Source organism: Dermochelys coriacea, chromosome 14, assembly GCF_009764565.3.
Source record: "Dermochelys coriacea isolate rDerCor1 chromosome 14, rDerCor1.pri.v4, whole genome shotgun sequence".
NCBI lineage: Eukaryota > Metazoa > Chordata > Testudines > Dermochelyidae > Dermochelys > Dermochelys coriacea.
The window spans coordinates 33,050,054-33,071,434 of record NC_050081.1 but is presented as its reverse complement, the minus strand read 5'-3'; the positions used below and the strand labels follow the sequence as shown (position 1 = coordinate 33,071,434).

The 21,381-nt window shown below is 49.7% G+C and overlaps 1 protein-coding gene and 1 long non-coding RNA gene across 2 annotated transcripts; one reads left to right on the top strand and one right to left on the bottom strand.

Annotated features, from left to right (window-relative positions):
* Nucleotides 1–5,757: 5,757 nt before the first annotated feature.
* TRIM41 (tripartite motif containing 41) lies at nucleotides 5,758–20,624 on the bottom strand. Its single transcript, XM_038372495.2, has 6 exons — nucleotides 19,672–20,624; nucleotides 16,839–16,934; nucleotides 14,436–14,666; nucleotides 13,595–13,617; nucleotides 11,520–11,647; nucleotides 5,758–7,668 (listed from the first exon to the last, which is right to left on the bottom strand). The coding sequence occupies exons 1-6, from the start codon at nucleotides 20,554–20,556 to the stop codon at nucleotides 7,151–7,153; spliced, it is 1,881 nt and encodes a 626-aa protein (XP_038228423.1). The 5' UTR covers nucleotides 20,557–20,624; the 3' UTR covers nucleotides 5,758–7,150.
* On the top strand, nucleotides 12,833–16,055 carry LOC119843392. The gene is made up of 3 exons (XR_005288930.2): nucleotides 12,833–12,986; nucleotides 14,223–14,350; nucleotides 15,624–16,055. It is a non-coding gene; the product is annotated as an uncharacterized LOC119843392 (long non-coding RNA).
* Nucleotides 20,625–21,381: the final 757 nt, after the last annotated feature.

Genomic DNA, 21,381 nt, shown 5'->3' with positions numbered 1-21,381 from the left:
GTATTCGCAAAAAAGAAAAGGAGTACTTGTGGCACCTTAGAGACTAACAAATTTATTTGCGCATAAGCTTTCGTGAGCTACAAGAAAGCTTATGCTCAAATAAATTTGTTAGTCTCTAAGGTTCCACAAGTCCTCCTTTTCCTTTTTACTTATGCTAACAATCTATTCCACCTTGTATTCAGGTCTGGAAAAGGGAGTACTTTTTTCAGACCTGAAGAATAGCTCAGTGTAAGATGAAAAGCATGTCTCTCTCACCTACCAAAGGTGAGCCAATATAAGCTATTACCTCACTCACTTTGTAATCCCTGAGACCAGTTTGGCTGTAACAACACTGCAACTATGAAATAGTTAAACAAGGTCTGGGATGTGGTATGCAGAGACCAACCTGTTTAGCACCATGTCAAATGCACCATTAAAAATCCTTTTAACCTTCTATTAAAGAGACAGAAAATGAAGGAAAACTAGTTAAAGCAGCTGAAAGGTAAAATATTGAACAAGGTTTTCATTTTAACCACTCCCTTGTCTGACTGCTTCTTAGATGGTATCAAATATGGTCATAACAGGGCAAGAGAGAAGTTAGGGGAATCGGGATGGAGCTGTTGCGGTTAAATGTCCAATCCTGTTTCCAAAGGAGACAAAACAAGGCAGCCACACGCAAAGGGAGAGGAAAGGGCAGCAAACACGGCTGGTGCTGACTTTCACTTGCAACCTTGCTGCTGAAAATAAACAGGCACGGCCCAGAGTCCGATCAGCCCCTCTGAGACCTGGCAAACTTGTATCAGCACTGGACTGGGTAGGGCCTTGCTTTAAGCAGCCTCTCTGCTCCCAGCATGAATCATTGTAAGGTCTGATTGCTGCAAGGTGTGTGTGGGGGGGGATTATTGTGTGAACACAAGGGGGTTACATATTGGGATGGCTACTAAGAGCCTGTCTGCAGGCAGGCAGGAAAGCAAACCAGAGCTGCAGCCAGCCTCTCTACCAACATTTGAGGGACAATGCTAGAACTATTCACCTTGATGTCCCCCCTACTGAGTGCTTGGAACCAGTTTGTTCAGACAGGGAGCCCTGTTTGTAACCGCAGGAGAATCAGAAGCCCGGAAACCTGAGCCAAAGACCCTTGGAGGGATGAAAAGAGGCAGTCTTGAGAAATGAGGGGGCTGGTGGGTGCTGCTACTGAGCAGCCGGTCTCCCCCTCCCAGCCACAGATCCCAGATGGCTGGAGTAAACAGGGTCCTGCCTAGTGGCTCTGCCAAGGGCTGGCAAGCATCTAGGTAATATAACCACAGGTGGGTTTTAAAAGCCTTAATTTTTTTTCTCTTATGCTCTGATCTGTTCCGGCTGGGGGAAGCAAATCCTACATTCCTCACGGCATTTACTACTGGTCAGAACGCCCAAACGGGAAGTGCAGCTGGCATGCAGGGTGCTGTAGCCCAGGGATCCAGGCTAGAAGTGGCAGAAATAAAGTTTAAGGGCAGGAGGTGCCACCCAATGCAGCTGACCTTGAATCACAGGCTACCACCACCAGCCCGCTCAGCCCAACACCTGGAACAAGACCACAGTATTACAGCCTGCAGGAGACTAGACTGTTACGGGCCGCAGGCAGGAACCAGGAGGGACCAAGGTGCATCTGTGCCCATGGACCCCACAATGGCAGGGAAGCGATTAAGTGAGATATACCCAGATAATCCCGCAAGTGACCCACACCCACCTGCTGCACACGAAAGTGAAAAACTTCCCCCAGATCACTGCTAAGCTGCCCTGGGGGGCAAATTCCTTCCTCACCCCACATGTGGCAATAGGTGAGACCCCGGGCATGTGCGCAAGAACCAGCCAGCCAAGCACCTGAGAGAGCAAAAATGCCTGGTGCCATCTCAGCACTCTGACCCACCCACCTCCCTCTAATTGTCTCATCTCCAGCCGTGGTCACCCCTGATGCTTCAGAGGAAAGAGATTTGAAAAGCCCTCACAGAAGACATTGGGGAGGGTGCAAAGAGAAATCCTTTCCTGACCACTGCCAGGTGAAACCCTGGAGCTTGAGGATTCCATCCCAGGTGGGTAAAGGCATGAGGCCAACACCTGTGGGAGTGCCCTCAGAGAGGCAGAGGAGGATCAGGGAGGCAGCTAGCCCTGCAGCTGGGACAACGGGTCTTGACTTCTTCTCTGATAGAAGGGCTGGTTCAGGAAAGTACTTGAGCAAAATGTAAGATGACCACATACTTCGATCTCATTGCTGTCAGGATGTGAGCAAATGTTTAAGCACTTTCCTGCATTGAGGATTCCCCTGGGGAGAGAGCTGGGGTAGCTGGGCAAAGAGACAACTTTGGTCATCACAGAAGGGACATGAAGAGCACAGGGTTAACACCAAAGCTGGGTTGGTATTTTTCACATGACGACTTTGGCATACAATGGCTTCCTTCTGTGCCCTCCTCCCCCAATCACTGTTTGGGTTTTTTCCATTATTCAGTTAAAAATATTTGTCCCCCAAACACAATTGAAAAATGGGTTTTTCCACTGAATGAAAAAAATTGTTGACCAATCCCCCTGCCTTCCTTTGTTTTTGTTAAATCAGTGGCTCTCAACCTTTCCCGACCACTATACCCCTTTCAGGAGGCTGGTTTATCTTGTGTACCTCAAGTTACACCTCACTTAAAAACAACTTGCTTACAAAATCAGATACAAAAATACAAAAGTGTCACAGCCACACTATGACTGAAAAATTGCTCACTTTCTCATTATTACCCTATAATTATAACTCAATTGGAATATAAATATTGTGCTTACATTTCAGCATATTTTCTATAGAGCAGTATAAACAAGACAGTGTCTGTCTGAAATTTTAGTTCACCCTGACTTTGCTAGTGCTTTTTATGTAGCCTGTTGTAAAACTAGGCAAAGATCTAGAGGAGCTGATGTACCCCGTGGAACACCTCTGCATACCCCCAGGGGTACATGTACCCTTGGTTGAGAATCACTGTGTTAAATGTTAAGTATCTTCATAAGTAATTCAGGGCAGATCATTTCATTTTAAAATATGGGTCCATTTCATTGAAGGATTGCAGGGGACAGATTCAGAGAAGGGCAATGAGGCTCACACGGTGTCCAGAAAACTCTCCCGTGACGAGAGACTGAAAAGACATGGCTTTAGAAAAAAGACATGATGAGAGTCTATACAATATGGGACTGGTTAGAGGAAGGAGAGCAGGAATTTCTGTTCTCTCTGTATAATGACAGGTTTCAGAGTAGCAGCCGTGTTAGTCTGTATTCGCAAAAAGAAAAGGAGTACTTGTGGCACCTTAGAGACTAACAAATGTTAGTCTCTAAGGTGCCACAAGTACTCCTTTTCTTTTTGTTCTCTCTGTCTCACCAGAGAGCAAAGAAGGCATTCAACGAAAACGAAAGGTGGCCAGTGAACAACTGATAAAAAGGACACACTTTTTCCACACCGCGTGGGATTAGACTATGGAATTTGTTACCACGGGGAGTGGTTGAAGCCAAGAATTCAAGATTTTTTAAAAAGGGAGTGGCTATTTATGCAGATAGCTTGAATATTCAGAGTTAGAACAGCTAATGCTCACTTCCACCTTAATTGAATTGGCTCATTAGCACTGCCCCCCCACCTGGTAAGGCAGCTCCCATCTTTTCATGTGCTAGAATATATATTCTGCTTACTGTATTTTTCACCTTAGAGACTAACAAATTTATTAGAGCATAAGCTTTCGTGAGCTACAGCTCACTTCATCGGATGCATTTGGTGGAAAAAACAGAGGAGAGATTTATATACACACACACAGTGCTACTCTGAAACCTGTATTTTTCACTCCATGCATCAGATGAAGTGGGTTTTAGCCCACGAAAGCTTATGTCCAAATAAATTTGTCAGTCTCTAAGGTGCCACAAGGACTCCTCGTTGTTTTTGCTGATACAGACTAACACAGCTACCACTCTGAAATGCTGGAAGAGAGGCTACAGGCCTTAAACCAATCCCTAATTATTACAGAAAGACTGATGGCAGGGGGCAGATTACCCCACGACAAATGTGGACATCTTTGTGATACTGTTATGAACAATCTGAAGGACTCTGTACCTACCTATTTGTATTGCTACCCTTTGAAGGGAAAGAGTTCACCTTCTCCCTAGGACAGCGGTTCTCAAACTTCATTGCACCGCAACCCCCTTCTGACAACAAAAATTACTATACAACCCAAGGAGGGGGGACTGAAGCCCGAGCCCGCCCCAGCTGCGCCACCCCGGGCAGGGTGAGGGCCAAAGCTGAATCCCAAAGGCTTCTGCCCTGGGCAAGGGGCATGTAATCTTAGGCTTTGGTCTTGACCTTAGGCCCCAACAAGTCCAACACCAGCCTTAGCAATCCCATTAAAATGGGGTCGCAACCCACTTTGGGGTCCAGTCCCACAGTTTGAGAACCCCTGCCTGAGGACATGGGAGCAATGTCTCTCTGTCTGGGCTGGAATCAACACAGTTGGATGGAAGACCAGACAAGAGAGAGTGTGGGAAACTCAGTGACCAAACATCAACTGCTAAAGCAAGTTCCTTCCCTCCCAGAGCAAAAAAACCCTAGCTGGAGAACAAAGAAAGGAGATACAAGACTGTGTCTTAACATTGCTCCTGGGAATGGACTGGAGGGAAAAGAGAGAACATGGATCTACAGGAACATTGATCCTGGTCCAAGGTTCCCACCAATATGAATTGTCTTAAGCTTCCCTTGCCCAGGCTAACCTTAGGACCTGTTGATGCTGTATTGCAGGTGGCTAATAAAAATCCCTTTGCTTCACAGCAGGTTCTCAATGTTGACATTGCTTGCCTGGGGCTCTGATCTCAGCTGGACTTGCTGCTGAGAGCCATGGTGAGAAACACTGATTGCTGGAGTTTGAAGACTCAGCCCAAAAGCTGTGGAGGCTGCATGGCCTGTCCTGGTGGATGCGTTTGACCCCTGGGGATCTGGCATACTAGAGGGTTCCTACTGGGTAAGTTAAAGGGCCAGGGTATAGCCCAAGCCTTGTAAATCTGCACCATGGGGTTCTTGCCCCTTCCTCTGAGGCATTCAGTGCTGTCCCGCACCAGAGACAGGACAAGCCTTTGTCAGATCCAGTCTGGCACTTTCCATTTTCATAGAATCGTAGGACTGGAAGGGACCTCAAGAGGTCATCTAGTCCAGTCCCCTACACTCATGGCAGGACTAAGTATTATCTGATCATCCCTGACAGGTGTTTGTCTAACCTGCTCTTAAAAACCTCCAATGATGGAGATTCCACAACCTCCCTAGGCAATTTATTCCATGCTTAACCACCCTGAAAGTTAGCAATTTTTTTCCCTAATGTCCAGCCTAAACTCCCATTGCTTCTTGTCCTACCCTCAGAGGTTAAAGAAAACAATTTTTCTCCCTTCTCCTTGTAACAACCTTTTATGTACATGAAAAGTGTTATGTCCCCTCTTTCAGTCTTCTCTTCTCCAAACTAAACCACCTCAATTTTTTCAATATACCCTCACAGGTCATGTTTTCCAGACTTTTAATCATTTTTGTTGTTCTTCTCTGGACTTTCTTCAATTTGTCCACATACTTTCTGAAATGTGGTGCCCAGAACTGGACACAATACTCCAGTTGAGGCCTAATCAGTGTGGAGTAGAGCAGAAGAATTACTTTTGTAGCCTTTGAAACAAATTCAGCATCCTTTCCAAAAGCCCTTTTCAGATTTTATCCTTTCACCAGCTCCAGCCAAGGCCGGACTAAGAGGCAGAGACTAAATTGTACAATGCTCTCTTTATTATTAATTATTCTTATAACATTTCAAAAAACTAAATCTCCATTTAATTCTTGGTTTAGCCAAAAATATTTCAAACTAGCTTTGTAACATTAACAGAAAAACAACCAACCAAACCTCAACACACAGCAGGTATGGGCAGTGTCTTTCTATTGGGGAGAGGGATGGGTTGCTGGAAACTGGACAGCAACGGGGTGGGGTGGGGTGGAACACAGCTCAGAGAACAATTAAAATAAATACCCAACCCTCAGAGAGTGCTGGAGGCGGCCTAAGATTCCCAGAACAGGGCTCGCAATGAAAGCATCTCACATGATTCTTGGCACCTCCAGACATTTTAGCCAGTGATTCTCTTGTAGCATCTCAGCTTAGGGAGGAAATTGCCCCATTTGCCTCAGTACTACAAGCTGTTTCGGATGTCCACAAATAAATGCAATGTCCAGGGTCATGAAGGATGATGACAATGGGGAAGAGAGATTCAGGAGCACATGTGATGGTTCTGGAGAAGACCTGGGGACCAAGACCAAGAATGGCAGACAAGAGGACCGTTGTTGGGAAGAACTAGAGGACAGATGGACACTGGGACGGTTCTGGGTGGAAAGCACTGGGCTCTGGAGGCTGGACATCAGGGGGTGGGGAGGGGAGGGGAGCAATGTTTTTGCAGGGCTGGATCTTGGTCTGAATATCAGCAGGGAAGGGAAGGCAGCATTATGGTACTGGGCAGAGAGCAATGGGGTCTTGTGCCTGTGGAAGAAGAAAGATGGTCTGGAGCTAGCTCCAAATGCCATCAGGAAGTGCCGGAGGGGGGGAAGTAGGATGGCTGGAATTCTTCCAGCAGGGCCAAAGGAAATTCAATGAGATCTGGGTGGCCAAGGCCCTTGGGGCTAGTCAAAGAAGCTTGAGTCATTACAGAACAGAGCAGGGGGCCAGTGCTTCTGGAGATGCTCTGAGCTCCCTCTCCAGGTCTGGGGCCTAGCTCTTCCGTGACATCGCTCACCTCCACCTGCTCGGCTCAGAGACACAAGTGAGAGTTTTGCAGAAGCACCAGGGCCCTACAGCATGACGGCAGAGGGACAGATCGGGGGGTGGTTACAGTGGTGCATCAAGAGCAATTCACATGTTATGCATTGGACAGGATGGGGGATCACCTGACAGTGGCGTGAAAACCCACCCGTCATCCCCGTAACCAATCCCTCCCCTGCCCTCACACTTGAAACAGAATAACACAAAGGGACCGAGGCAGGCTTTGGAATGTCAGGCTGGCTGAGGCGGCCTCCCCCCCGGCCTCTGTGCGGTGCCGGATCCTGGGACACGGTGGGGAGGATCCGTGCAACGGTGAGAGGGACCCAGCAGGGAAGAAGGCCCGGGGAAGTGGGTCAGGTGCAAATCTTGATGCGTGTGCCCTTGGCCAGGATGCGGAAGAAGGGGAAGATGCGCTCGCGGAAGGTGGCATTGAAGGTGTGGATGTGGGCCATGTTCTCGGCATTGTAGAAGCACAGCTGGCCCCGCTCGTAGTCCAGGTAAACCCCAAAGCGCCGGAGCTTCTCCCCAGGGGGCAGTGCTGTCTGCTCCGTGGCCGTCAGTGCCTGGTACTTCTTCCCGTTGGCGCCCACACACCAGATCTCCCGCTTCTGGTAGGGACCGCCCGTCTTCTCCTTCCGCCGGGCTGTCTCCCGGGCCGCCCCCACCGCCCAGCCCCGCCGGCCCCCAACCTCCACCTCCCAGTAGTGGCGCCCCGTGCTGAAGCCCTGAGAGCCCAGCACGCAGTAATCAGAGTCGAAGCGCTTGGGATTGTCGGGTAGGTCCTGGCGACGCTCGCCCAGCTTCACACTCCGGCGGTCCAGGGACAGGCTCAGGTGCGGGTGGGCCGTGTCGGGGTCCAGGGTCACGTCGGCTAAGGAAAGAGACCCACACAGAGTCAGGAGAGTTAGGGGGGCAGCGTGATCCAGTGAACTCAACTCTGTCCTGAGTGTCAGGACACCTGGAATCCCTTGCCCGGGGTCAGCTGGGAATATATTGCCTCCGTTTCCCTTCCCGCTATGTCTTGTCTATTTAGACTGTGAGCACTTTGGGACAGAGACTGTCTTTCGCTGTGTGTCTGTGCAGAACCCAGCACAATGGGGCCCTGATCTCAGTTGGGGAAGGGACTGTCTCTCGCTGTGCGTCTGTGCAGTGGATAGGGACTTCTTTAATGTTTTTAATGAAGTAAATACTAATGGGAATTGTGTGATCATGGGAGACTAACTTCCCAGATATAGACTAGAGGACAAGTGCTAATAATAATAATAATAATAATAGGGCTCATATTTTCCTGGATGCGATAGCTGATGGATTCCTTCACCAAGTAGTTGCTGAACCGACAAGAGAGGATGCCATTTTAGATTTAGTTTTGATGAGTAGTGAAGACCTCCCAGAAGAAATGGCTGTAGGGAACAACCTTGGTTCAAGTGATCATGAGCTAATTCAGTTTAAACTAAATGGAAGGATAAACAACAACAGATCTGCGACTAGGATTTTTGATTTCAAAAGGGCCGACTTTAAAAAATTAAGGATATTAGTTAGGGAAGTGGATTGGATTGAAGAACTTGTGGACCTAAAGATGGAGGAGGCCTGGGATTACTTCAGGTCAAAGCTGGAGAAGTTATCGGAAGCCTGCATCCCAAGAAAGGGGGAAAAATTCATAGGCAGGAGTTGTAGATCAAGCATCTCAGAGAGGTGATTAAGAAGAAGCAGAAAGCATACAGGGAGCGGAAGATGGGAGGGATCAGCAAGGAAAGCTACCCTATTGAGGTCAGAACATGTAGGGAGAAAGTGAGAAAGGCCAAAACCCATGTAGAGTAGGACCTTGCAAAGGGAATTAAAACCAACAGTAAAAAGGTTCTTTAGTCATATAAATAAGAAGAAAACAAAGAAAGAAGAAGTGGGACCGCTAAACATTGAGGATGGAGTGGAGGTCAAGGATAATCTAGGCATGGCCCATAGCTAAACAAATCTTTTGCCTCAGTCTCTAATGAGGAGCTTAGGGATAATGGTAGGATGACAAATAGGAATGAGGCTATGGAGGTGGATATTACCACATCCGAGGTAGAAGCCAAACTCGAACAGCTTAATGGGACTAAATCGGGGGGCCCAGATAATTTTCATCCAAGAATATTAAAGGAAATGGCACACAAAATTGCAAGCCCATTAGTAAGAATTTTTAATGACTCTGTAAACTCAGGGGCTGTACCGTATGACTGGAAATTGCTAACATAGTGCCTATTTTTAAGAAAGGAAAAAAACGTGATCCGGGTAACTACAGGCCTGTTAGTTTGACATCTGTAGTATGCAAGGTCTTGGAAAAAAATTTGAAGGAGAAAGTAGTTAAGGACATTGAGGTCACTGGTAATTGGGACAAAATACAACATGGTTTTACAAAAAGTAGATCGTGTCAAACCAACCTGATCTTCTTTGAGAAGGTAACAGATTTTTCAGACAAAGGAAACGCAGTGGATCTAATTTACCTCGATTTCAGTAAGGCATTTTATATGGTTCCACATGTGGAATTATTAGCTAAATTGGAAAAGATGGGGCTCAACATGAAAATTAAAAGGTGGATAAGGAACTGGTTAAAGGGGCGACTACAACGGGTCACACTGAAAGGTGAACTGTCAGGCTGGAAGGATGTTACTAGTGGAGTTCCTCAGGGATCGGTTTTGGGATCAATTTTATTTAATCTTTTTATTACTGACCTTAGCACGAAAAGTGGGAATGTGCTAATAAAGTTTGTGGATGACACAAAGCTGGGAGGTATTGCCAATTCGGAGAAGGACCAGGATATCATACAGGAAGATCTGGATGACCTTGTAAAGTGGAGTAATAGTAATAGGATGAAATTTAATAGTGAAAAGTGCAAGATCATTCATTTAGGGATTAACAAGAATTTTAGTTATCAGCTGGGGACGCATCACTTGGAAGTAACAGAGGAGAAGAAGGACCTCGGAGTATTGGTTGATCACAGGATGACTATATGCCGCCAATGTGATATGGCTGTGAAAAAAGCTAATGCAGTCTTGGGATGCATCAGGTGAGGTATTTCCAGTAGAGATAAGGAGGTTTCAGTACCGTTATACAAGGCACTCATGAGACCTGCAGTTCTGGTCTCCCATGTTTAAGAAGGATGAATTTGAACTGGAACAGGTACAGAGAAGGGCTACTAGTATGATCCGAGGAATGGAAAACCTGTCTTATGAAAGGAGACTCAAGAAGCTTGGCTTGTTTAGCCTAACCAAAAGAATGCTGAGGGGAGATATGATTGCTCGCTATAAATATATCAGAGGGATAAATACCAGGGAGAGAGAGGAATTATTTAAGCTCAGTACCAATGTGGACACAGGAACAAATGGACATAAACTGGTCATTGGGAAGTTTAGACTTGAAATTAGACAAAGGTTTCTAACCATCAGAGGAATGAAGTTCTGGAACAGCCTTCCAAGGGGAGCAGGGGGGCAAAAGACATATCTGGCTTCAAGACTAAGCTTGATAAGTTTATGGAGGGGATGGTATGATGGGATAGCCTAATTTTGGCAATTAATTGATCTCTATTTGTGGTAAATATGCCCAATGGCCTGTGATGGGATGTTAGATGGGGTGGGATCTGAGTTACTACAGGAAATTCATTCCTGGGTATCTGGCTGGTGGTGAGTCTTTCCCACATGCTCAGGGTTTAGCTGATTGCCATATTTGGGGACGGGAAGGAATTTTCCTCCAGGGTAGATTAGCAGAGGCCCTGGGGGGTTTTCGCCTTCCTCTGCAGGGTGGGGCATGGGTCACTTGCTGGAGGATTCTCTGCACCTTGAAGTCTTTAAACCACGATTTGAGGACTTCAATAGCTCAGACATAGGTTAGGGGTTTGTTACAGAATGGGTGGGTGAGAATCTGTGGCCTGCATTGTGCAGGAGGTCAGACTAGACGATCATAATGGTCCCTTCTGACCTTAAAGTCTATGATTCTATGATTCACTGAGATAATACAAATAAACAGTAGGCATGGTATTTGAGACCTCCCCCTGTTTTCCCTACATGGAGAGCCAAGGCCTTACCTCATTATGTGACACTCCATAGGCCAATCAGCAAGCCCCCAGTGTTAGGTTTATATTTATTACTACTGGCTGGGAGCTGCTACCAGCACTGGCACTGGTTGTCCAGTAGGGGGCATCCTGCTCCGGAGCATCAAAGAGCTGCTGCAGACTCAGGGCAACAGCCCTGCTGTTCCCCAGTGCCAGGAGCACAGTGAGCTCAGGGACAGGATAGCAGCAGGCTGCGGGTCAGGATTGAGGGGCGCCAGCAGAGCCGGGCAGAAGCCCAAGGCTGACAGGATAGGGGGCTGTGGGTCAGGACTGCGGTGCATTAGCAGAGCTGCATGGGAAACCAAGCGGCTAGGATGGCTGGGAACCAACAGAGCCAGGAGTTTGGGGGGGGCAGAGCTCAGGGCTGGGACAGCAGGTGAGAGCTGTGGGTCGGGATAGAAGAGCACCAGCAGTCGAGTGCACTGGGGGAGCGCAGGGCTGGGACAGCAGGGGGATCTAAGTCAGGACAGAGTTGTGAGCGAGTGCTGATGCACATCAGCAGAAGCAGCCTGTGGGAGAAACTCGTGCTACAGCTGCCAGCTCTGTACAGCTCCACCACACACAGGATGTCAGCGTAAACAGAGTCCTGGCTCTGCCCAGTCCACTAGCTAAGGGAAGAAAGAGCTGGTCTCCTTTACCCTGAGGGACTTTCCTAAAGACCTTCTCCATCTTCCTCATCACCACGTCCTGCAGGAAGTAATTGCGGTATTTCTTCCCCACGTCTACTGGCACTGTCTCCGGCTCCTGGAATTTGACGCTCTCGCACCTGGCAAAGGGAATACAGCAGTGAGTCAAGGGCTGGGTGTGGTGGGCAGCATGGTCTAGTAGGCAGAGCACTGAACAGATCTCGGGGGACCTGAGGTCTATCGCCGGTTCTGCCGCTGCCTCGCTCAGCGACCCTGGGCAAGTTAGTTTCCCTCCTCTGTCTCTTTAGACTGTAAGCTCCAAGGACAGAAAGTCTCACTATGGGGGCCGGCCGACTGTCAAAACACTTTTGCAACAGAAATGTAGGTTTTTGACTAAGCAATTTTCTTGTCTTCTTTCTGCAGAAGATTTTGATTTTTTCCCCACTCAAAAACAGACCACCCCCATAATCAAAATATTCGACTTAAAATGCCGCAGGGCCTCCTGGGAGTTGTAATTCAATTGCCTCATGTCTCCCTTTTCTTCTACTGGCTGGGGTCCCAGGCAGACTATATGCCCCATGATGCATCGGGAGAGTCCCTGACCATGGTGTACTGCCCCCCCTCTCCAAGAGCAGAGACTGTGCTGCATCATGGGAGATGAAACATAACCAGGAACTCCAGCCTATACAGGAGAAGGGAGGAGTACGAGGCAGCTGAACTAAACTCCCATGAGCCACTGGGGCAAATTGAGTTTTCTGGGTATTCAAATTTTCCATAAAACATTTTCCAACCGGCTTTACTCATTACGCACGGCTACCACATCCAACGCAGTGGGTCTCTAACACAAATAACCTAACAGTACCTAAGATCAGAGAAGTTTGCACACACAAGTAACGTCTTTAACTACAGTCCGTGGACCAGGTCTACCACGTTCGGACCGTGTGTGACCCTCTGGTAACAATGACCAAATCTGTTTGGAAGACTGCTCCTTGAAGCACCATAGTTCGATTCCAGAGTTAATACAGTGTGATGTAAATGGGGAGAGGTGGCCGCCGACCTGTTTCAGGCAGATCAACACTAGAAATTTTGGCTGGTATAGGAAGTTCAGTCAGGGATGCGATTTTTTTTACGACATTTCTCTACCGACAAAAGCCCTGGTGTAGACCAAGTCTCAGCAGAAGAATCCTGGTTCAGGTATTTCGTTTGGAGAACCAAAATAAGCTATACTCTTTTGCTGTAGAAACTGCATCTCCACTAGGCGGATTTGTTAGTATAGCTATATTGGCAAACCCTTTGCTAGCACAGACTGGGAATAAGACAATGCCACTTTGGTTCATGTTTGAGAATTTCTCTTTGCAGCCACAACAGCTGGGATCCGGTTTAGAACGAAAACTTAACTCAGGACTCGTCACGGGGGCTGAGTAAATACATCACATCCATACATCTGGCACGACTGCCTAAGATCAGCGGTTCTCTTGGGTAACTTTCCACTCTCTTTGGGTCTTTCTGTTCTGTGTTTGCGCAGTGCCTAGCTCAGTAGGGGCCCAGTCCATGACTGGGGCTCCCAGGTGCTAGGATAATCCAAATAAATATTATAGAGAAAGCCAAGTGTGTTCATGTCTAGGCTGCACAGAAGTCTAACTGCCATGACTGTAACTACATTGTGGGGATACCAGAGATGTTTAAAGCCAACCAGGACACTGGATTAAGATCTATAGTGTGCAGAGGAAGCAGTGTGGCCTAGTGAATAGACTTTCCTAGCAAAACTAAGGAGACCTTGGCTCTATTCCCGGCTCTGCTGCTGCCCTGCTAGGCAAGTCACTCCCCCACACACTCCCATGCCTCATTTGCCCCATCTGTAAGATGGGGAAAATAAGACTATCCTCTTTCGCAAAGTGCTTTGTGATCTATTGATGAAACACACTATAGAAGAGCTAGCACTATCCTTCAGTGCTAACCACAGCTAGTCAGTTTCAACAAGTGACATCATGGAGCATTTCCATATTTCTACAACACGACATTCTTAAAAGCAGTCAGTTTCCTTCCTGTAGCAACAGCTGTATCAACAGAATTAGCCCGGGACTGACCTGATGAAGGTGTCTTTGATGTCCTGAGAAGAGCAGGAAGAAAAGAGAAAAAGATTACTAACAAGCCAGCGACAAACACCACTGTGCCTCATAAAACATTTTGATCAGCCACGACTCAGCGAGGTCTATGAGCACCTCTCTTGCTTTGAGCGTGGGAGTGACCCCATTGCAGTCAGGGGGACTAATCACATGCTTGAAGTTAGAAAACCACCCCTGACATATGTGCTTAAGGCAAACAGGGGAGTTAAGCGAGGTGCTTTTCAGTGGGCATTGCCATCTGTGCCCTTGGAAGTCTCCTCCTGAGTACAGCTAGGTAGGGAACATTTTCGGCACAATTTAATTTCACCGGAACATGTTGTTTTGAAGCCGGGAACGTATCGGTTTCAATGAAGTGTCCCTTGGGGACAAAGGGAGAGAAAACATAGTGCTGGCCTGGGATTAGGGAGCAGAACTGGTTCAAGTCCCCTGCTCTGAGTCAGGGCAGTTTTTTGTTCCAGATCATAACTCAAATCAGAGACTTGAAGCTAGTTCCCTGGCCGGCTGGCCGGCACCCCCCTCTCAACCTTCCCTGCACGCAAACACTCTCCCAGGCTGTGGAAAGGGTCCAAAGATTTTGTTTTCATTCCAGCGGGGAACAAAACACCTTGGAAGTTGCCAGGAAAAGTCACCCTCCGGGCAGCTGGGCCCTCAAGTCCCTTGCCGAGCTGTGGCTCGAATAGATGTCCCTTGCTGGAGAAGGATGCTTTTGTGGTGCAGGTGCGGAATGGGGTGTTGGGTGATCTGGAAAGGGGCTGGGAGGGTGTGGGGGGCAGACATCAGATTGTGTGCTGAGGGCTCTCACCTTGAGCAGCTGCAGCCCATCCTGCCTGCTCTTGTCCTCAGCCTCAGCGATGAGGCGCCCAAGGGTGGCACCCTGCTCCTCCAGCTGGCTGATGTTGCTGCTCTGGCGGGCCAGCAGCGCCTCGTAGCGCTCCTCCAGCTGGTGTAGCAGCAGCACCTGCTCCCCGATCAGGAACTGGTGCAGCAGCTCAAAGTCCGACTCGAACTCCTTGATCTCCAGCTTCATCTTGTTCTGGAGCAGGGAGGGGAAGGGTTAGACACGGCTCCTCCCCCACCTCCTGCCTGCCTGGGCCAGCCACTGCTTATCCAGCCTGGGCAGCTGGCCCCAAAGTCCCAGCTTCAATCCCTGTTAAATGACCTGTCCTAGGGCATCGCTGCCCCTGCAGGGGAATATTTGGACAACGTCATCAGAGACAATGTCATCAGAGCGAAGCCAACACTATAATCTGTCCTTGCCAAAGAACAGTGGATAAAATCCCCTAGGGCATGTCTAACACCAGGCCAACTGAGCTACTTGTAGCAACAGGCTGGGCAGCTCTTGGCCTGTTAAACCTGCTAACAATGGCAAAGTTCGGCCTGGCTGCCAAAGCCTAATCCGTACTGGGCTCCGGCTAGTTCAGCCAGTGCAGGACTGGTGGGAATCTTCCTGTCAGGTAGAGCCCTGCAGTGGGTCTGGGATCTCGCGGGTCCTACAGGACCCGCTGCCATAATAGTGGGTAAAATGTACTTTGTTGCAGACGGGATTGGATGGGCAAAAAAATCCAGACGGTGGTGATTTGCAGGAAAACAATCTTTCATCAATTTGCCAGAAGCTGGGAATGGGCGACAGGGAATGGATGACTTGATGATCACCTGTTCTGTTCATTCCCTCTGCGGCACCTGACATTGCCCACTGTCGGAAGACAGGATACTGGGCTAAATGAACCTTTGGTCTGACCCAGTCCGGCCGCTCTTACGTTCTTATAAACAGAATTTCAGCCACATAAAGCAAGGTTTTCTTTTCTTTTTTAAATAAAGGTTTTAAGACTTAAATTTAAGCCAGGATAGAAAGAGATTTGATGTCTATTATAACGGGAGTTAAAGCATTTTTTTAACATGGTTTAAGCAAGATTTATTTTATTCTTTTAGTGGTAAAAATTGTATCTGAATTCCATTTATAATATATTAACTGACTTTTATTTTTTCAAAGGAGCAAGGTGGAATCTGTCTCTCTTGCAGGATCCAAGTTTTTGCGACAAAGCATGAATGGATGTTGTGGGACAGGAGCAGGATTAAAAAAATAGTCCCCCTGCAGGGCTCTGCAGTAAGGTTTCCTAGTGCAGATACGGCTATAGAACCCGTGGAAGGCGCTTATGTGGAAACACAGGGCACTGTTATCTTTGGCAACATGCTACAGATAAGGTACAGCAGTCTAAAGCAGGGATGCCAGACATGTGGGGATCCAGCTCACACGGATTATTTAAGTATGCAAAAAAACCTTCTCAGATCAATGTTTCCCAAACTGTGGGTCATGGGAAGGGTCCAGATAGGTCGCCCTCTCACTGTCCCTCTAACACCCCAGAATGGGACGGGGCTGGGAGGCCAGAGCAAAGGGGCTGGGAGAGTGGGGAGCAGGAGGGAAGACGGGATACAAAAAGAAATAAACAGTCGGTTGGTCGCCTCACTAAAGTTTGGGAACCACTGCCTTAGGCGAACCGTAGGACTGATATCACATGATTATTGGGGAGGCTGTGTATCAGGAATCCTGTGCTCAAATGACCCCAAATTTTGATCACTAACCCTACCGCACAACCCCCACACAGCACAGCAAATTTCAAGAAAAGCTGAGTCCGTGGGTGGATTTTAGGGCACTTAGAAAAGCCATCTGTTAAACAATAAGTGAGTCACATGTTAACTCTACCAACACTGCTGCTGTACCACAGTCTGCATTATGTGGTCTGGTTGGCCAGTATCTCAGCTTCCATTAAAAAAAAAAGAAAAAAAAGTCTCTAGTCCTTGTGGTTGTCAAGAAAACCTGCTGAATGTGAGCTAAGCGTGAGTGACATCTGCCTGAGTCTGCAGAGAGCCTGAACCAATAGCTCAGAGGAGAGTAAACTCCCGTGTCCACCTTTCTGGGGCATCAGCTCTGACAGGTCAGTGACAACACTTCACTAACTATTTCAGTGCTGATGTCTGAGCAGCTGGAATAGGGAAGGAGATAGGAGCCCCAAGGGAGATGAGACTTAGGAGCGGCTGCAGAGAGGGAAGAAGAGGAGACACCAAGGAGATATTTGGCAACATGGGAAGGGCAGGATGGACATAACCTCTCACCACCTGACCCTCAAGTTGAGAGCCCCCCTGAACCATGCAATCCCTGGTCAGGGTGGAGCGCAAAGGTGGTGGGGAGGGGGAGCCTGGCACCTGCCTTCAGCTCAGTAATTTTCTCCTCTTCGCTAGATTTCTGTTTCAGAACTGCATCCAGCTTCTTCTTCAGCGGATCCAGGTGGCCCTGGAGTTTCATCTACAAAGAAAAGACAATAAACATCCTCCCCACCCCCGGCAAGTTTATCACCAAATCTGTCTTTTCTATGTGTGTTTCCCCTTACTGGGCTCATGGGTTTTAATGTCAAGAGTGGACATCTAGTCCGGCTTCAAAGGACCAGGAGGCAGCATGGTCTAATGGTAGAAGCAGCAGAGCAGGAAACCTGGGGTCAATTCCTGGCTCTGTCGCAAACTCCCTGTGTGACCTAGAGCAAGCTACTCGATTTCCCCTGTGTAAAACAGGACAATCCTTCCCTGATCTGTCCTGTGTTTACACTGTAAGCTCTCTGCAACTCCCCCACCTGCACGTACAGAGTCTAGAACAACAGGGCTGCCATCAGCTGGAGCTTCCAGGCGCTGCTGCAATATCCAGACTCATGAAATCTGGAGAGACTTCAGCCTGGACTATTCTGGTTTTGCTGGAGGAGTAGAGATCGCAACAGGTTGAAACTTGAGTTGCGGTTGCACACACTTAGGGCTTGTCTACACTTGAAACGCTCGAGCGCAGCGCTTCGGCGTAGTCTGATGGAACACAAGTTGGCCCAGTAAAAGATATGACCTCACCCTCCTTGTCTCTCTAATATCCTGGGACCGACACAGCTACAACAACACTGCAAACGCATTTTAAGCCTTGTTAAAAAAGCCAGTCTGAGGTCCGTTTAAAAAGTCTCCATACGCTGCTTTAACCCAGGTGTTTTGATAACATTTTCCCGGTTTTGTTTTTTCCATTCCCGTTGCTGTGGAAAAGTCCCCCAACAAACAGGGAATGGACTAATTATACAGAGGGCCAGCCATGGAACGGGTAATCCACACAGTGCTGTTCACTGCACACAGGAAAAACTGAGAATAGAGATAAATATCTCTCCGGATCTCTTCTAGTTACAGGAATATTGGGCCTTGATCCTGCAAATGCTTATGAGGGTAATTTTACATGGATATGTAGCCCCCTGAACTCAGCAGGGGCTAGTCACTCTTTGCAGGACCAGGGTGTTAGCTGTAACATTTATAAGTATTTATGATTTTATCAGTGGCAGTACCTAGGAGCTCCAGCCAGGGATCAGGACACCATTGAGCTGGGGGTGCTGTACAAATAGAAGAAAAAGGCAGTCCCTGCCCCAAAGAGCTTACGGTTAGAGCCCTGCCTGGATACAAAATTTATATCCGCAGATGCGGATATCCATGGATATAAAGCAGATATCAGCAGAGCTGCAGGGCTCTACCAGGAATACAGACCACTGTGTGGACAATACTCCTGTCTGGGAGCATGCAAGCCACTTGCACACATTTGAGCAACCAGGGACAGCTGCTGGTGAGCCTGGTGCCTGTCCCAGTGGGCAGGGCTGGGGGCAGCACAACTATACTGGAAGAGCTGCCTGGGCTGGAAGCATCAGCCCAACATGCTGCTGCTTTAGCTGCTGTGGTTCCTGGTAGAGCCCTGCAGTTCTGCGGATTGCCTGCAGTCTAGAGCTCATTGCTCTGCACCATTGTCTGTCTGCATTCCAGCTGGAAGAGATCACAGGGGCTGTGTGGGCCTGCCCCCACCACAGTCATGCCAGCAGGGGTGGGGTGGCACACTCTGCCGAATGGGGTCCTCTTCCCAGCATGACCTTTGTACGGGGACCGCGGAGGTGACCCAGAACTAGCATCAGGCACACACCATTGAAAAGGTCAGATCACCCTCGTGACACTAGCAGTTGCCACATTTCCAGGCAGAGTTTTAAGCTGACAGCGTCTCTCTAAAGACTTCCTTTTTCTATGGAAGAGTCAATGATCACAGAAATAAGCTTTTCAATTGAACCCAGACACTGAGGTTCAGAGCGTCACAAGTATTCAGATGGCTAAGTCCCACTGAAGTCAGCATCTAAATGCCTGTGATGATCTGAGCCTGAGTAACTGATGGTCTTATTGGTCTGATCCTCTCCCAGTCCATCCCAGTCTTGCTGCTTGTTATCCCCCATTGAGATGTCAGACCCTGCTCTCAGCTCCACTCACTCAGTAGGACTCAGGAGCTACCCACAGCAGCCCTGACTCCAGGAAAGGCCTGCACAGAGCCCCTCCCACAAGGGAGGCCTTACAGTGTAAGCTGCCTATGACCTTAGAAGGGCCCAGAAAACACACCTGTGGGAGCTGGAAAACAACCAAACAGCTCCCATCAATCCCATCCCAATGCAATCCAGCACCAGCAGCCTCTGACCAGCCTTACCAAATGACTCAATTCGGCCAACCCCATCCCACTGCGGATCAAACCAACTCCTCACCACACCCATCTGCGTGAACACCTGATCAAGCCAGCGAATCCCAGCCAACCACTCAATGCCCCCCACCCCAACACCATCAGTCACCAAGTGACCCCAACTCCCTCACTGAAGCAACACAGCACCTCCAGCCACTAACTAGCTTTACCAAAGCCATTACTGCCAACCCAATCCTCTGCAAACGAAGCCGAAGCAATCTCCCCAATCCAAACCACCTGGTCAAGCCAAAACCTCCTAGCCAACTAACCACAAACTTCAGGCACAACATGCCTGGGGTAGCCGAATTTGGTCTGCTGGTTGGACCATTAGCTTCCCTGGCTCAGGCCGGGTACTGATGGATAGTGTGACGTGAACGCTGATCCATGCATGCTCAACTCCCATCACCCAGTAACCAACTCACCTCAGCAGAACCCACCAGCCTCTAGCTAGCCTTTACCAAACCCAACACTGCCGACTGTGTACCTTGTAATCCTGCACCACCTCCTCCAGCGGGACAACGCTGTGGTGCTTGTGGCTCCGGGACTCCCGACACACCACACAGATGGCCTGCTCGTCAACCTCACAGAAGAGCTTGAGGGGTTCCTGGTGTTTCTCACACAGGGCTCGTTTCTCCAGCTCCCCTGCTACTCCTGCAGCACCCCCAGACCTCCCACATGCCGAAGCCCCAGCAGCCGGTGATGCGAGTCGCTGTGGGTGTGGGTGCATCTGTCGGATGATGTGCACCATATTGGCCAGCTGGAGGTTGGGCCGGAAGTTCCTCTGGGGGAAGGTCTTGCGGCACTGGGGGCAGGTGAAGGTTGTGGGGTGTCGAGGCCGCGTGACCACTGCTGCTGGTGGAGGTGGTGGCAGCGGTTCTTCTTCTTCCTCCTCCAGATCCTCTTCCTCCATCACCTCCTCATCGTAATCATCCTCCTCGAAGAAGAGCTCATCTCCTACCTCGTCCTCCCACATGTCGTCCTCCCCTGGGTCGTCCCATAGATCGGTGTCCTCATCCTCCTCACTCCACATATCGTCTTCCTCCTCGGCCCCGTTGTCCCCATCCCCCTCTTCCTCCTCGTTGTACTCTACGTTGTCATCATCGTCCAGCTCATCCACATCGTCCTCCTCACCGCCCATCCCCACGTCGTCCCCCGCGGCCTCGTACTGGCCCTGGCCCTCGCCCTCCTCCTCGCCTCCCCAGAGCTGAGTGATGCAGACGCGGCAGAAGTTGTGGCCACAGCCAATGGAGACGGGGTCGGTAAAGTAGTCGAGGCAGATGGCGCAGACGGCCTCCTCCTGCAGCGTCTCCACCGCGTTGGGCCGCCCGCCCCGGCCCCCCATGGAACCACCTTCCCCAGCCACCGCCATGGACCCCCTGCACCAACAGAGCCTGCAGCCCCCACCCTCAGCTTCCCCCCCGGGGTCCTGAGCCTCCTGCCCTGAGCCCCCCCGGTCCTGAGCCCCCAGCCCTGCTCTGAGCCCCCCCCTTATCCTAGGCCTCCCTTTGCCCCAGACACCAGCAGGGCCCTGAGCTTCTTCCTTCTCCTGCCCCCCTCAGGTCCCTGGGCCCCTCCCCCCACTAGGGCCCTGCCCCCCCTCAGGACTCTGAGCCCCCGGAGCCTCCTGCTCCCCCGGGGCCCAGCTGACAGCTGCCCCAGCCAGCCAAGTGTTGCGAAGGACGCTCTACCCTCCCCGGCCCCCGCTCTCTATGGTGTGTAAGGCTTTTTTTCCCCCCCCCTCCCCCTTCACCGGAAGTGGCTGCGAGACAATCTATCCCCCACACACGCGCTTCCCCATGCGATGGCATATGGTCATGTGACCGGAAGTGGCGTTAAGACGCTCTCTCGCCCCTCGGGAGGGAAGCGGTCTTTTGAGCGGAAGTGCCCGCCGGACGCTCTATCCCCACCCCGTCTCCCCAACACTATGGTATAACGGCACGTGACTGGAAGTGTGTGCGAGACGCTCCATCCCCCTCTCCCACTGTCTATGGTATAAGGGGACATTTAAGCGGCAGTGCCTGCGAGAGGCGCTACCTCCTGCCCTCTATGGTGAAAAGTTCTTCGCGCGGCAGGCCCTGCCAGGCGATCTAACCCCACGGACGCGCTACTCGGTGGTGCGATTCCCTCCCCCATCCCCGTCTGCGGTGCCTGCAGGACGCCCTATCTGCCCCCAGCGCCTCTCTATGGAGTTTAA

What these genes read in the sequence shown, in the direction of transcription:
- TRIM41 (XM_038372495.2), bottom strand. Translation starts at nt 20,556, where the DNA reads ATGGCGGTGGCTGGGGAAGGTGGTTCCATGGGGGGCCGGGGCGGGCGG. An exon ending in AGGTGGTGCAGGATTACAAG is followed by an intron (nt 16,935 to 19,671) that starts GTACACAGTCGG and finishes TTTTCTTTGTAG; the next exon opens with ATGAAACTCCAGGGCCACCT. An exon ending in CTTTAGGAAAGTCCCTCAGG is followed by an intron (nt 7,669 to 11,519) that starts GTAAAGGAGACC and finishes CTCTTTCCTTAG; the next exon opens with CCGACGTGACCCTGGACCCC.